The sequence below is a fragment of the Gastrolobium bilobum genome, unplaced genomic scaffold, assembly GCF_033153095.1.
Source record: "Gastrolobium bilobum isolate Gb01-03AN ecotype WA unplaced genomic scaffold, APGP_CSIRO_Gbil_v1 utg1487, whole genome shotgun sequence".
Classification (NCBI taxonomy): Eukaryota; Viridiplantae; Streptophyta; class Magnoliopsida; order Fabales; family Fabaceae; genus Gastrolobium; species Gastrolobium bilobum.
This window is the reverse complement of record NW_026899081.1, coordinates 207,893-223,845: the sequence shown is the minus strand read 5'-3', so window position 1 is coordinate 223,845 and position 15,953 is coordinate 207,893. Positions and strand designations below refer to the sequence as shown.

At 33.2% G+C, this 15,953-nt stretch overlaps 1 protein-coding gene across 1 annotated transcript; it reads right to left on the bottom strand.

The window, feature by feature from the left end:
* Positions 1–1,237: 1,237 nt before the first annotated feature.
* Positions 1,238–12,982, bottom strand: LOC133287018 (kinesin-like protein KIN-7D, mitochondrial). Its single transcript, XM_061484557.1, has 25 exons — positions 12,584–12,982; positions 12,334–12,431; positions 12,091–12,180; positions 11,783–11,835; positions 9,836–9,901; positions 9,092–9,145; positions 8,811–8,870; positions 8,158–8,236; positions 7,981–8,048; positions 7,631–7,687; positions 7,420–7,524; positions 7,139–7,243; positions 6,787–6,894; positions 6,557–6,688; positions 6,269–6,451; positions 5,396–5,599; positions 4,671–4,811; positions 3,726–3,845; positions 3,550–3,600; positions 3,293–3,340; positions 3,014–3,160; positions 1,967–2,701; positions 1,576–1,705; positions 1,370–1,469; positions 1,238–1,264 (listed from the first exon to the last, which is right to left on the bottom strand). The coding sequence occupies exons 1-24, from the start codon at positions 12,928–12,930 to the stop codon at positions 1,384–1,386; spliced, it is 3,267 nt and encodes a 1,088-aa protein (XP_061340541.1). The 5' UTR covers positions 12,931–12,982; the 3' UTR covers positions 1,238–1,264; positions 1,370–1,383.
* Between the last annotated feature and the right edge of the window lie 2,971 nt (positions 12,983–15,953).

Genomic DNA, 15,953 nt, shown 5'->3' with positions numbered 1-15,953 from the left:
ATTTTTACTTTTGTAATTGATAGATTGGGTCTAGATTTTTATGTGTATTGGGGTATTTTTGTCTCAAAATTTATTGTTGTGCTTTCCTTTTGCTTGGTATTCTGATTGGTATTCCGAATTACCATATTATTTTTGGTAATCTGAATAGTGACTTTTCTTTATAAATCAAATTACCGGTAATCCTTGGATATCCGGGAATCGTAATTTATTCCTTCTACCAAACATGGTAATTACATTTACCAAAGAAGGATTACCGGTAATCCTCTCCAAAAACTTGAAACAAACACCCCCTCAAGGTAAAGCAAGGCTTAAACGAATCATGTTAGCAATTTTTGGGTGACTTCCATTAATCAAATTTTGATATTTCAAAATATAAAATAACAATCCCCGCATCTTAATGAACTCATTTTAAAGCATATTTTCCATACAATACTACTTCAAAGTGAAGCTATTTTTAAAATGAATAAATAAGTGTATGAATCATCAATTGGTTTGTTAAAAAGATTTACCTAACTTTATTATATAACTGACGTTTGTCAAAAAACCTAAAAACTATGGGCAACCTTCGATCATAAATTTGTGAAAAATTTTACTGCGCCAATCAATATTGCTCTAACTACATGGGCTTCAAACTCCAAATACTTATCGCAGTGCAAAACTAGAGAATAGCAAGTAAACACTACAAGAGTATACCCAAAGCTTGCACCACATTTTTTTTTCGATGAAACATCAAAATATCCCAGGTTCCAAGCTTGGCACTGCCACCTCGTTGGATTTAGACGATAGTAGAGAAATTAACTACTTTCATGCATTGCATTTCATTGAGAAGATTAATATGTATTTAAATTAATTTATTCAAAGTTTATAATAATAATAATAATAATAATAATAATAAAAAGCATTCGTAAGACGGAAAATAATAAAATGCAACATGAAATCGCGTTGCAAGGGCAGCAACTAGCAGAAGAGGGGGGGGGGGGGGAAAGGAGGAAACTCACTGTTCTTATACTCTGCAAGATATACATGATATAAAACAAAAATCTGTTGTATCACATTAAAAAACACACATTGTGCATATGTACTTAGCGCTGTTTACACCCTTTCCTTTTCCTTTCATCCTTTTTTTCCCACCCCTTCGTCCATCCCTATTATACAGTTTCCAGCAGTAGATAAAATGAAAGAAGAAATTATCATATACCTTTGAAACAGTTTTACATACAAGCAAATAATAAAAGAATTGCCCGGCGTGAAATGAGAAAGAACCCTGCAAAAATTTCAACATCCAAAAATGAAAAACGTGTTATAATTTTGTACTTGTGCAGTATCTGAGCAAGGCCCATAAAAGTGTTATAAAAAAATTGCAAAAGACCTCTATTAAAAGCCTCAAGATGTAAAAGCAAAAAGCCTATCTGCAATATTTGTGCGGCATATTGGACATTCAGAGCAAGCAAGTGAACAAGATTTACACACTGCAAAAGCAAACAAGAGGTTGTAATTCAGACAAAGTAATTGCGAAACCAAAGGAAAAATAATATAAAAAATTTGAGACAGTAGATAAGTTAGGAAAAGACTTACAACAAAAATGACGGCATGGAAGAAGAATTGCTGCAGTTGAAGATTCAAAACATACTTTACAAACATGGGAATTGGCATCTCCATTGCCAAGGTGCTTGAGTTCTTTTTCCTTTATATCTTGCATGCGCGCCTGAAATCATAAATTACAGATCAGAAATTACCTCTGGAGATTTTATGTTTCACAAGTTCTAAGACTGCAGTAAAAATTGAAGTAATGGTATGCTCAATCAGATCCAATCACCCCACAAATTTAATATTTATCATGCGATGTAAAAGTGGCACTATTTAATACTCAGGATCTAACCCAAAAAAATATAATAATAATAATAATAACGAATTCAAAATTTTCAGTGATAAAGAAACATACAAATAACTGTAGAATTGGGGTTACCTTAAGACGAACAACCAAAGGTTCTTCCTTCGGAATTTCATTGTCTGGTTTTGATACATTCAAAACCTGCTCCTTGAGGACAATATTACTTTCAATGTCATTAGTTTTCATATCATCTGTATACTCTTCCCCATCACCATCTTTTTTATCAATGTTTGATTCTGGGTCAGAACCCCCTTCTTTCTTTAACTTTGCAACCAGGACCCACATATTTGCTAAATCATTCTCCAAGGAGGCTTCTCTTTTCTTGGCCTCTTCAACCTTTTTCCTGCACTCCTCTTCCACAAATTCCTTTTCAGCTAATGCAACCTCGAGAGCTGCCTCTCGTTGTTTCCTACCCTGCAGTTCCATCTTCAAGTCATCAATATCTAGACTCCATGACTCAAACTCATCTATACCAGCTCCCAATATTTCATTAGCACGACTAGAAATTCTTCCCTTTCTCCCAGGTCTTGCATCGCTGCACTTGCGGTTAACACCATTAACCGTTTGTACCACAGCACTGCGATTGTTGGCCAGGTCTCGAGCAGCCATCAATTCTTTTTCCAACTTTGCATTCTGCAATGAAAGTTTTGTCACTTCCCCAGCCAAATTCTTCAGTTCCACAGCAGCAGCAGACGCTAGTTCTTTGGCATATGAACCTTCTTCAGAGATTTTAAGATTCTGCACATGCAACCCACTATTCTCTTCTGACAAGTGAACTTGCTCTAGCTTCAATTTTTCATTTTCAATCTCCTGAAGAGGGAAGAAAAAATGTCAGTTAGGCAATCCAACCGAATCAAAACTGTAAACTGGAAAACAAGAATAACTCTATTGCAGACGGTAGTATCTGCAAATATTTAGTTCACGCAGAATCCTTAAAAATGATTTTAAAGAGTAATCCTAACAAGTGATTTAATCAATAATAACCAACAGACTGAACACGGGAAGTATATTGACAAGCAGGAACCAACCAAAGAAACAAACTAAAACCAATTGAAAGATAATTTCAAAAAGCACATAATCTTTTTAGGCATGCTACTTCAAAAGAAATAAATTCTGAGCTACCTGGGATTGTATTTTCCTTTTCAACTCATCAATGTTTTCTCCAGATAAACACTGATCAGTAAGCACTAGCGAGGTACCACTAGTAACTGTTGCTAATTGCTGCTCTAGCAGCTTCACCTTTTCTTGCAATTCTGTGTTTTCAGAACACTATCAACCAAACAAAATAAAAAAAGAATAAGGGAGGGTGTCAAGATAGACAACTTCATAATATACGTGGTTTTTGCAGCATCTTCAACTTTAAGGACAGGGAAGCAAACAGCCAAAAAGATAAACACGCACCTTATTATTTAACTGTTCTTGAAGGACACGGTTGTCTGCAGATTTTATCTACAGATGTATATTTAAAAATATATGTGGTTATTATAAGTGAATAATCAATGTAACTAGCACAATTTGCAAATTCACATTCCATATTAAGAACGGAAATTGTAAAATGCAATTTTCAAAATACAAGTTGGAAAAAATCATTGGGTTATGGAAATAAATCGATGACTCAAGATCAAGAAAAGCTTTAATATAACTAACATAGTACATACCTCCAGCTCAAATGCCTTTTCATTACACTGAGTCATTAATCTTGTGACTGTCTGTCATGAGAAACCCACAAAGAAAAACAAAATTATAAATGAGCTTTATTGAAGCATTTACATAATTATTATGCAACCTTCAAATCTAGAAGATCATAAAAGAACTTCAATATCAAAATAGGCACCTGCTGCATTTCAACCAGTGATGAGTTAGCTATTGAAGATTCACCACTCTCGATTATTCTTTGTTCTAAAACCCTCATCTGTTTCCTTTTTTCTTGGATCTCTTGTTCCAAGTTCTCAATCTGTAATAAGAAAGCATGCACATGTCCGGGATAAAGGACTTCTAACAAGAATTACAAAATGGCATTTCAATTACAGCTAGGAACTGCATCTTTTGTTATAGTCTTAACCACTTCAATTCCAAGGATATAATGCAAAACATAAAGGCAACTAGCTGAAAGGACTTCTTGGTTCAGGCAAACATGGAATACCATAAAACTGCTTGGCATCGATAAACACATGCAACAAACTCAATTGAAAATGTAAGTACATTTATAATTTAGAAGTTTGACATATACTGAAAAGATACGAGAAACAGTTACGGGTAGGAGCATTGTATCCAATACAACACAAAAAAGTGAATACTACAATTTTCTTAAAAATAAAATAAAATTAGGATACCGGTAAAGCAAAATATAAATTAAATAATGCATCTAAATTATAGTTGGATATGTAAATATAGATGTATAATTCATAATCATTCCTATTTTCCCAATTCAAAATTTATAAAACATGATTCTTATTTCTTCGTCATTTCTCTTCCCTCAATTTTCCCTTCCCACTTCAAAGCTCCCTCCTTGGGTTACAAAAAGTTCATTTTGATGTATCCAGAAAAAAAAAATTACCTACAAAATAGTTAAAAAATATAAATATCTAAAAACTACCACGGCATCCGTATATAGAGTACAGGATACGCATTTGACTTGCGTACGCCACCAACTTTGGCATATCCTTGCTTTGTTCTAAATGCTTTATGGAAAGATTAAGTATCTTAAATATTTCATTAACTCTCTACACATCTACCAACATGTTTGAGTTCATCACAGTTTGACAACAAGGCAGAATACCTGAATTTTGGAGCTTTCAGGATCATTTATAGACTGCTCCATCAAGCGCTTCAGAGTACTGGTACTGAAAGCAATATCTCCAGCAAGCATTTTGACTTGCTCAACAAGAAGATCCATCTGATCAGACATTGTCATACCTCCCTACAATTCAATAAGCAATAAAAAAAATTAAAAAAAAAAAGCTTTAATAATAAGGTATATAATAACCAACCACTTTTAAACTTCTAAGAATGAAACTACAATGAACTACAACTATGACTAGTCAGCGTCCACCAATACTCTAATTAAAACATCAGTGCAACTTCAGTACAATGGAACTGTAATTCTGGACTGAAAATGAAGGTGATAAAATTAAATTTTTAGGCGGGGGCATTTTCAATTATTATTGCTATCAATGGTGATTTCATCAGTATTTGCATATAAAGGCAAGAAATCGTGCATGTGTAACAAGGGAACCCATGATTAGGTCCTAAAATAAATAATTTTTGTTAAGATCAGTTTGGCTGAGATATTGGGAAAGTACCCCCTTATAATACTTGAGAAATTCCCCAGCTAGCTTTTGGGGTTGCATTAGGCCAGTCCATTCTCAACTCTAATAATTTTTATGCACTTTTTTTTTTGTCAGAACTGTCACATATTGCCTAAAATGACGCATTTAACATGCAAATTATGAAATGAGATCAACGAACAGATATTGTTGAAGGGGAGGAGGAACATGAATCTACCACAGGTAGCCTTGTTCTGCTGATCAGTTCACCAGCTTGTGTTGATTCAGTAATAATACTGCTAGTTGGTGAGAGATCTTCATTCCATCTACTAGACGATCTTCTATGTCTAACATCATGAGAAAGATCAGATGATACTGTTGAAACATCTTTTTGACTCTCACTTTCAATCAAAACAGATCCATCATGTTGGGCATCATGTTTCTGGGGGAAAAAAGGAATAAGCTAGGTTTACATAATATTTAACATGTTCTACAAGAGTATAGTCATACAATGCAAGTTTCATTTGGAGGGAACATATCCTTCTGATAAATGAGAACATAGTTGAATACATATAGCTAATCAATCAAGAACCAATTCAACCTAAAGGCTTAAGCTTTTGGGTGGAGGTCAAAGAATGGTTCACATCACATACCCCCTCATAAGAACAATCTTTGGGCCCGAAAATTGAGAATGCTCAAACTTGTTTTACCTTGTGTTATAACTTAATTATGAAGAAAGGGACAAGGATGAAATACTAGACCAATTCACCAAAAAGGCTTTGATATATTGCCAAGAACCAACTCAACCTAACATCATAAGCAAGTCGGGGGGGACTGGAGAAGGACACCTAATGATTTATATATCTAACATAAACTACAAAAAGTACAGGCTTACTATTAATTCAGTGACAGAGGAAACAAACCGACTACCTAGCAGTCAACAACAACAAACTTGTCAGCTATGGAGATTTAGAATAAGAAAAGAAACTCAATCTGGTAATAATATTACAGCCAATAACAATGAGAAGTTCAAAGTACTTGCACTTTCAGAATGAATATTAAGAAGGATGGTAGAACACACTCCACACGGATTGAAGGAGGAGGAACTCACATCATCCTCGCCAACAGAGAGACTTCGATGGTGGTTGGGAGCATCAGTTAGATATCCAGGAATTGCATTCTTTGATGATACCAGAATGAGCTTGGTTAGTCTCTGGATCCTACTCATAAGAGCGACCTTCGCTTCTTCCTCTTCTTCCAATCTTGACTGCATTTTCACTTGACCTTCTTCTAACTACTCATATATCAGTATAGAATGAGAAGCAGATCATGTCACATAATCACAAAAAGTCTGCATAAAAATGAAAAAAATTAAAACAATGCGGGGGAAGCTATAAACCTTTTGCTTTAAGCTCATAATCTCCTCATGGTTGACACCGAGTAGCACCCCCTTCTTTAGCTGGTCAAGTTCTTGTTTGAGGACTGAAATTTCTCTCTGGTATTTCTTAATTAGAGATTTTTCGTCAATAATCTGTTTTAAAAAATAATTCAAGAATGAATCAGGAACCTCTTCAAGTACATGCTGATAGAGATCCAGTTATGTGGCTAATTAATAGCTTTATAGGAGACCTTATTGCGTGAGGCATATATTTCTACTCGTTTTGCCCTGCTTGCAAACTTCAAGGTATTATGAGTTTCCTCCATATTACTGGATGCTGGAGTTACAGTGCATATAAGCTGAAATTCCCATGTTAGAGCCAACGTTAGCATGGTGCTTGTGAAGACATTTTAACATATTTCATTCCAATATATTCATGATCCGAAAGAATGTGAAAGGAAAGTAAAGAAAATAAAAATTCATAGGCCCATTTAAGTGGCCTATTGAAGTAGAACAATGACTCGGCAATTGTGCAAAATAAAAGGGACAACAAATACAGTTAACAATTTGATCATTAAAAGTGTAGTAGAATCAGAAACTCACAGAAACATGGCCATGCCCACTAAGTGAAGACTGCAGGAGGCGGGTAAGCTTTGAGTCTCGATATGGAACATGAGATGCTTTGCCCTCGCTTAATTTTCCTATAACCTTTAAATTGAAACCACAAAATCAAGACCATAGGAGGCAGGCTTTCTGATCTTTTGCAAAGATATAAATTGCGAATTATCCAACTGGTGATCACAGCTCTCAGGTCCAAACAAAATGTCATAAGTCATAACAAAACTTCTTCATATCCAAAAATATAGGAAATGTAAGGCACCTACAGTTCCAAGGGTCAGAAGACTTTTGTTTATGTATGATCCTTCTTTTCTTCTTAATCCGGTTGTTTCAGTTTTTGAGCTCTCAGATCCAGCCAGATCAATTAAGTTCTGATAAAAGAAAACAAGCAAAAGAATGAGAATAGTCAACCAATAATGTGTGTGTGTGTGTGTGTGTGTGGTAATGTCTGAAAACTTGTAAATAAATTTCACATACAAGCTGAGAGAAGATCACTCCATCATAATCATCACCATCGGCACTGCTTTCAATCATCTGCAAATGTATTAGATAACAATAAAGATTAGATGTAAAAGAATAGTTCACCCAACGAGGTCCAGGAAAAAAGCCAAAATACATTAACTGAGCAATAATAAACATTTAACCAGCATGTAGAAAAGGCAAGTACAACCATCTCCACGAGCACATGTATGCATATGCCACTTAGCTATTTAAAAACTTAAGGCCTCAAGCTGTGATATAAATATATTGCCTTTGACAATTGGATGAAATGTAGAATGGGGTGCTTTGACACGAAATTTCAATACTACTATTCCAAGAATGCTTACAAGTGTAAAAATCGTGTGACTTCGGCTGCTGAACAGATTAAAATTGTTTGATCCAACATGACGATGCTCTGCCATCAAACAACATGCTTATTAATAATGTTTCTAAATCAACAACAAACCCTGAGTGCTTCATTACAAAAAACAATTGGGCAAAAATACATCATTATTAACATAAACCTTCTCCAGCAGCAATAAAGGAAAGCGCATGTCCAGGAGACAAAACAACTTCTTCCTTTATACCCTCCACATAAGTACCCTGAAATACAAGCCAACATAAATCATACGTTATATATCATACTAGTCTCAAGGAAACAAGAAAATTGTTTCAAGAGTTCAAAATAGACAATAGTTGTCTAGATCCTCTTCCATTAACAAATGTGGTCATTGAATATTTATTTTTTTTAATGGAAATTTTCACACATAATTTTAACATAGAAATGAATATTGTATTTACAAACACAGAAGACGATTTTAATTTATTAAAAAAAATGAATAACACTTCATACAATGAACACCAATGCACCTTCACTATTGCAATACAACCTTGTAAGGGAAGAAAGGAGGGATAAAAGAAAGAATGAGAATCAACCAAAAATAACCAGAAACCAATTATCATCAATCCATCAGTGTCCACACACTAAAACAGGTTTTAGTTTTAAGTTCACATATACATGCCAAGCCACATTCCAAATACAATTAGAATTTATAAATATCTGTGTCCGTGTATTGAGAACAGATTAAAAAAAAGTTCGTGGAAAAACATGGAAAGAATGAACCCAAAATTATACATAAAATTTCAATTTCAATTAAAATAAGAATAAGTAAGAAACCTGTGCATCTTCTCTAACACGCAAGTTTTGGCCAGTTGGATCAAGCAAGTCATTGATAACCTGATACCAAGCAAAAACAGTCAAGACATATCTTTTAAAAAAAACAGAAAAAGAAAAATTAGACAACATAATATGTCATGTGACAATAAGTGCCGCAGAGTGGCAAATGCTGGGAAAATTTAGTTGGGGTAAGGCAGAAAGTGTTGCAGTATAAGTATGAACTAAAGTACTCAATCATGTTCAGAACACAGATGGTAGAACACCAAATGCACTGTATTTACCTCATTGTATATTTCTAGATATGACACTCGGAGTAAGTATTCTCTTCCTGGAGTCTGCAGTAATCATATTTAGTCATTCCAAGATGGTTATAGTAATATAAAATTAATCAAAAAAAAATGGGATACTTCCATGATCATGCCAAGTTGAACCAGTAAAGATGACATACCAATCAAGATATAGATCTCAATTATCCTTGTAAGTTGTGAATAACTATCGGCGCATAAAGTCATTAAAAGAGCAAAGAATAATAATGTGTGTGTAAAAAACCAATTCAACCAAAAAGCTTAATTTATTAAGTGAAAATCAAATTTATGGTTCTATATCATATCTCTCTAATATGCCCCTTCATAAGAGCTCATTGGGCTTGAAGGGTGGAAAATGCATCAGGCTCCGTCTCCCTGTGATAAGAAACTCGACAACATTTAATTTATTATTTTTTTTAATAGAATGGAGACGGTGAAGATTGAACTTGTGACCACTTGGCAACTAAAGAACTAATTCAACCTAAAAGCTTAAACTGTTAGGTGAAGGTCACATTAATGGTTTCACTTTTATATTATATCTCTCTAACAATGTGAAAGACAATTAGAGGGCCAATTATCCACAAATACAAAGACAGTGCTTGTATTTCAAAGCATAAGATTTATAATGAAAATCAATGGCACAGTACTGCAAATTTTTCAAAATAACCAACATATAACAATGACGTAACCAACATTTACTAAGTTTGCACGAAAACTCACATCTTGGATAATGCTGAAAACATCTTTTATAGCCAGTGGTATGATACCGGGAGAATTTTGGTCTCCCTGCATATATCATTATTGAAAAGCAAATCAGAAACACCACATCTGAAGGGATCACATCAATTTAGAAAAGTGTACCATAAAGCAGTTTCTAGGTAGTAAGTGATTTGAAACAAAAACAATAAATATGGTATGGGAAACAGTGGTAAGAACTGCAAGTTAACCAAGCGTTTGAATGCTAAATTATGCTACTATAACTCCAACTTTGACATATGAAGTTGCAATACCGAATTAGACGACATATGTTGAAAACCATGTCATATGTCGAGATCAAATCAAGCTAACAAAAATAGTCTGCAAGTTAGATGTAATAATTAATGATCTAGTCTAAAAGTAAATGATTCAATTCAACTGTTCAAGTACAAGATCCTTATACAAAGTAAACTGGCATTACAATACAAAAAATTTCTGCTTTGTCTTAATGTATATATAAAGTACCAATTCAACCCAAAAGCTTAAGCTGTTAGGTGAGGCTACATTAATGGTTTTATATATCTTTGACACGCCCTCTCACACAAGAACTCAATGGGCTTGAAGGGTGGACAATGCACAGGCTCATTTACCTATGTTAAGAAACTCTACAAGACTTAATTAATTATTAACTAAATGGAGGGCGGTGAGGATCGAACTCATAATACTGAAGCTCTGCTACCATGTAAAAAACCAATTCAACCCAAAAGTTTAAACTGTTAGGTGAGACTACATTAATGGTTTTATATATATCTAACAGTATTGTACTTTTGTATCACTAAAACAACTCCTTTTCAAGTTTTTAGAATCATATTTTTAGTTACATTTCTTTTAATTCCACCAGTACTACCTATGTCTCTCAAGTCCCTTGGAAATTTTAGGTTTTCTATAAGAATTATCTTAATCCAAGAAAATTGTTGCGTTTGTAAAATGATAACTAATATAGTGCTCAATGGGTATGTAGTTCACCAAGATTGTGTAATATATGAAACAAGCAAATTGACTATCTTTGTCATAATAAACAACTATATCAATTGTAAGTAGGTCCAAAGGCTGAAATTGCTCCAGAAATTTCCTATAAGTTACCTTAGCCACATAATCATCAAACAATAGCTGAAAAAAACTTCTTATCTACATTCATCTCGAGAATAATATAAAAAGTAAATGATTATAAGAAAGTTGCTCTCATGTGCCATATCTACTGTTGTATTAGAAAATTGAGATCAACAAAAAAATTAATAACCTATCAAAAAGACCTGGCAATTGACAAATAACCTACACCAAATGATAACTACTCACTCTATTTCAAAATATATGTCATTTAAGGTTATGCACTAAGATTAAGAAGACTATGATAACAACAGTTACAGGAAAATATTACGTCATTTGATTAAATTACCCTGCATTGCGAGGCTAGAGCAGTAATAAAATTGCTCCAAAAGGTCACCATTTGAATCCGGGAAACAAACTCTTAGTAAATATGTAAGGAGAAAAGGCTACAAGGATCGCTCTCACTCCTATCCTTACTAGTCGGTGTGTAATGGAGTGGTTTAAATTTTAAATTAAATTAAATTACCCTTCATTAAATACTTACTATTACTCCATCAATGCTTTTTATCACTCTATTTCGTAGACATACCAACAGACAAAGATAAAGTTGAAAACATATAATTAATACTTAATTTAATTGACCAAAAGATAAATTGAAACAAAACAAATTTTCTAAAGCGCCAGATATTTTGAAACGGAGTGAGTAATAATCTAATAGCCTGTAATAAAAATCTGTATAATCTAAATGACAAACTTTAAGTTGCAATATAATGAAGAGGTAAAACACAACAATTTGACTTTCAACATAAAAATCCAAATAAAAAAAGATAAAAATCAATACACTAATTTTAAAGTGACACTTACATGCATAGTATGTGTCTTACCACTACTCGTCACACCGTAGGCAAACACAGTTCCTGCAATGTTTACCATAAGTTATCTTCCAAACTCAACTAACTCCATCAGCCACTTTAACACTAAATCGTTAACCAGTATATATTAACCATTGCAATCTATTTATTCAAAATTTCAAATAGATGCATCAGTTGAAACAAAAGCAGCATTCATCAATGCAATAGAATGACTCGGTAGTTGGTACTAAGTTTGACACTGCTAAAACATCGAATTCCCATGTTGATATAGTCTTGAAACCAGATAGTAACATTTCATACCATTGACCCCTTCCATGGCAGCTTTCACTACAGGTTTGGCTGCTACATCATACACCTCGTCGGAATTTGTATGTGGTCCAAACACTCTATCTGCCGCAAATCAAATCAAAATTCCAACATCAATAACCATGATTCTACAACAAAGCAAAATTATTGCCAACTTCCGAGCAGAAACCTAATCACTATCCTATCCATCAATTCCCCAAAAAATAACGTCAAAAAAAAATTAATCGAAAAAAATACCAAATGCATAAGCAGTAGCTGGATGATACTCGTTTCTCACAATCTTATCACCGTCCGCATACCACGCAATCTCGTCCCCTCTTTGGTACTCCCTATCACTGCAATCAAACGACACCATAACAACAACCGAACTACTCAGTCACATTTGATCTCAGATAACACAATGCCTAATAAAAAACTGAACGATTCGGTTTTACTCAATTGCACATCGAATGGATCTGAAACACTAACAGCCGATCTAAGCATTTACCTCAATGGTCTGAACCGAATCGTCACTGAAATGCTTTCCGCAGACCTGGATGTATCCAGAGGCTCCGCTATCACCTCCTCCATCCCGAACTCCACCGGCGAAGGACTATCATAACAGCTAGCACCGTAAACGGTTGACTCGCTGCGACCGCGACTCGGAGTCATGGATCGGCCACTGAGTCCACCACCACCACCGGAGTTAAAAAACGACGACGTAGAAGAAGAGCAGGAACGAGGCATTAACCTTCCGTTCATGAAAGAAGAAGATGAAGAAGCAGAAGAGTAAGGAGTGGAAGGTTTCCGGTGCGAAAATGGCGAGCTGCTCCTTGCTCGTGAGGACGAGGCCATTGAGTTGACTCGCCGAGTTAGTGAGTCAAGCAAAAATAGCAAAATATGAAGTAAAGAGAGGGGAAGTAGAGAAAGGAAAGAAAATGTGTCAGAACTCTCACATGGAGATAGGATCAAAAGCGAAGAACATTAAGTTCTATTTCTTTTCTTCTTTCTTTTTTGTCTACTTTGACGCTTTCAGTTTCGTCTTCTCGAAGACAAGTAGAGTTGCAGGGAAGAGAGAGACAGAGAGAGAGAGAGAGAGAGAGAGGGTTAGGTGAAGAAGAAGGTTAAAAAGTGGTGAGAGAATGTAGGAGATGGTCTAAGGGTAAATTTATTTACTTAATTGTAATATTGAGTTTTTTATGGGAACGATTTAAAAAAAAAAAAAAAAAGATTTAGTTTTTCCAAGTGACGACGTGGCCGATGAGCAGGTTGAGGGGTTTTTAAACTAGTGGAAGCGCCCGCGCAATAGTACAAGAGAGGAATGGCTTTGAAAAGTTAAGCCTGAGATTGAGCGGGAGTAACAATGGTCTACCATGTCAACAAATCGAAAAAGAGAAATACTCTTGGGTATTTAGTTGAGGAGAAATTTTTTAAATACTAGGAAAATGTAATTATTAAGGAAATGGTTGAAAACTGAGTTTGGTAGGAAAATGTAAAAAAAGTTGTTTGGTTGACCGAAATATTACCAGGGAAATTTATTTAAATTTGCAAAATCTATGTTCGGGAGAAACTTCGCACCTGTTTTTTCACTTTCCCAGTTATCTCAAAATACCACATCTCAAGTGGTATTCTGTAACAGTGAATTTCATCCAAAAATCAACACAAAAGTCATTTCCCCATCTATCTCATTTGCCTAGTATTTTTTTGAAAAAACCTGAACCAAACGTGGTATTCTCCAATATCCACTTACACTTTCCCATCAATCCCAAAATAATCCTTCGACCAAACACTACCTAGAATCTATAGTTACCCATGTTGTTAATTATTTACAGGGTTTAATAACATAAATTTTTTCTTTTATACTGACAAATTTTTGATATATCATATATATTCAATTGAACATTTATTTATTTTTATATTTGGAAAAAATTTACTATTTTTGAAAAGAAAATAAATTCCACATTGAAAAAATTTCTTTGAAAAAAAATATACCTAATTGGATATATCTGATACACCAAATATTTGTTTGTTTTATACATACATAATAAAAGTATACGAAGTTCATATTTTTTTTATCTTGTCCTCGCATAGATCTTATATTTTCTCTTTCTCTATTCTCCTCATATGGATTCACATAGATTCCACATATTTTTATGTGTATATATTTTATCTCTTATAATATGAGAAATAATATACCTTTATTTAAAACATATAATATTAAATAAAAATGTTAAAAATTTAATGGTTGATATATCAAAGAATCAAATAAATAAATTCAATTATTTAGATAGGAAACTATAATTAAAAATTAAATAATTCCTCCAGTTAATTTGTTCGTTTGTTCCAATTAAATAATATAACCCTTCTATCAAAAAAAATATATATATAACCCACTGTTTAAAAAAAAATTAAAAAAATAATAATGATTTGATGTGTCAGTAGGAGAATGTTTTTTTGTTCCTTTCACTTAACCCATAATTGAATGTGGTTATAAACGATTATATCTTTTTGTTATTAGTGCATATCCAAATGAATATATTTACTCAATAGTTATTTTTTTGGTTTGTTTGTTTTATTTTTTCTGGGCTTACGCTACTCTCTGTTTTATCAAAAAGAAATTATCTTTACAATTAGATAATTTTAGACAAAACTTCCATGACTATTTAAAAAATCAATCAAAAAATTTATAAATATCTAATTTCTAATTATGATAAAAAGTATTTAATTTTTGTTTCTATATTTAAATAAATAAAACACTAATAAAGAAACAATATTATGTTATCGATACTTATTAAGAAGTTTTTTCGATAAAAACACTTATTAATAAGATGCTTGAATAAGATTTTCTTTAGAGAGCGTTTCGTACGCGGTATTTTTTAGGATTCTCGAAAAATTGAATTTTTTAAGTTTTTAATTTTTGAATATTATCTTATACTTAATGTTTTTATTATATTTCTGAAAATTGAAATTTTTGAATAAAAAAAAATTATTCTCTACTAAACGCCTCCTTAATGTAATCATGGAAAAACATGTATATCAAAAGGATCTATTTGTTTTGCTTTTATCAAACCTCAGTTTATTTGTTTTGCTTTTATCAAACCTCAGTTTATAGTGACCTGGAATTAAAACAAATATGTCATGCTAGGGTGTGATTATTGGGGTTTACAAAAGTTATGTTGTAAGAAAAGTTATTCTGTAATGTTATAGAGATTCGTTTTGTGTGCCTTGATTTTTTTGTTTTTTTTGTTTCAAAAAAGCGAATCCCACAAAATATTTTGTGGGTAGAAAAAAATTATGTCATATGACATGATAGATACAAATCCATGATTATCATGCTTTGAGTAATTTGCTTATGGGCGTTAATTTTCCTATATTGCATATGATAAGGAGTAATTTCTGTAGATACATAATACACGGGTCCCATCATTTTTTTTCAAAAACAAGAAACAAAAATAAATGCACAAGTTTCGATTTATGTGCAGGAATTGTAATATATTTTGCTACAATAGATGATGATGTTTTCCCATTGCTTATATGTGATTATTCGAAGGTCGCTAAAACAAATTAATAACAATAAATGATATTAAAAATAAAATCAATAAATATAATCAATTATGCACATTATCGTTTAAATTTTTTTACCGGGTGAAATGATATAAAAGCTTTTATAACAATATCAAATGGTAGTAACTCAATTGGCGCATAGGAGCTAAGCAGGTGAGAGTGAGAGTATTTACAAAAAAAAAAAAAAGAGTGAGAGTGAGAGCATGTGTTTGAATCTTCCCATTATTATCTTTTGGAGGCGTTTAAAATCTTAACCCTGAATCCACCCCAAATTAAATTAATTGCAAAGCAATAAACGAATTGGAATATTTCAA

Excerpts from the sequence above, each read along its gene's own strand:
- LOC133287018 (XM_061484557.1), bottom strand. The coding sequence starts at position 12,930 with ATGGCCTCGTCCTCACGAGCAAGGAGCAGCTCGCCATTTTCGCACCGG. Across the intron at positions 9,146-9,835 it reads TTTTCAGCATTATCCAAGAT|ACTCCAGGAAGAGAATACTT; the intron begins GTGAGTTTTCGT and ends TGATTACTGCAG. Across the intron at positions 3,601-3,725 it reads CACTGGTTGAAATGCAGCAG|ACAGTCACAAGATTAATGAC; the intron begins GTGCCTATTTTG and ends TTCTCATGACAG.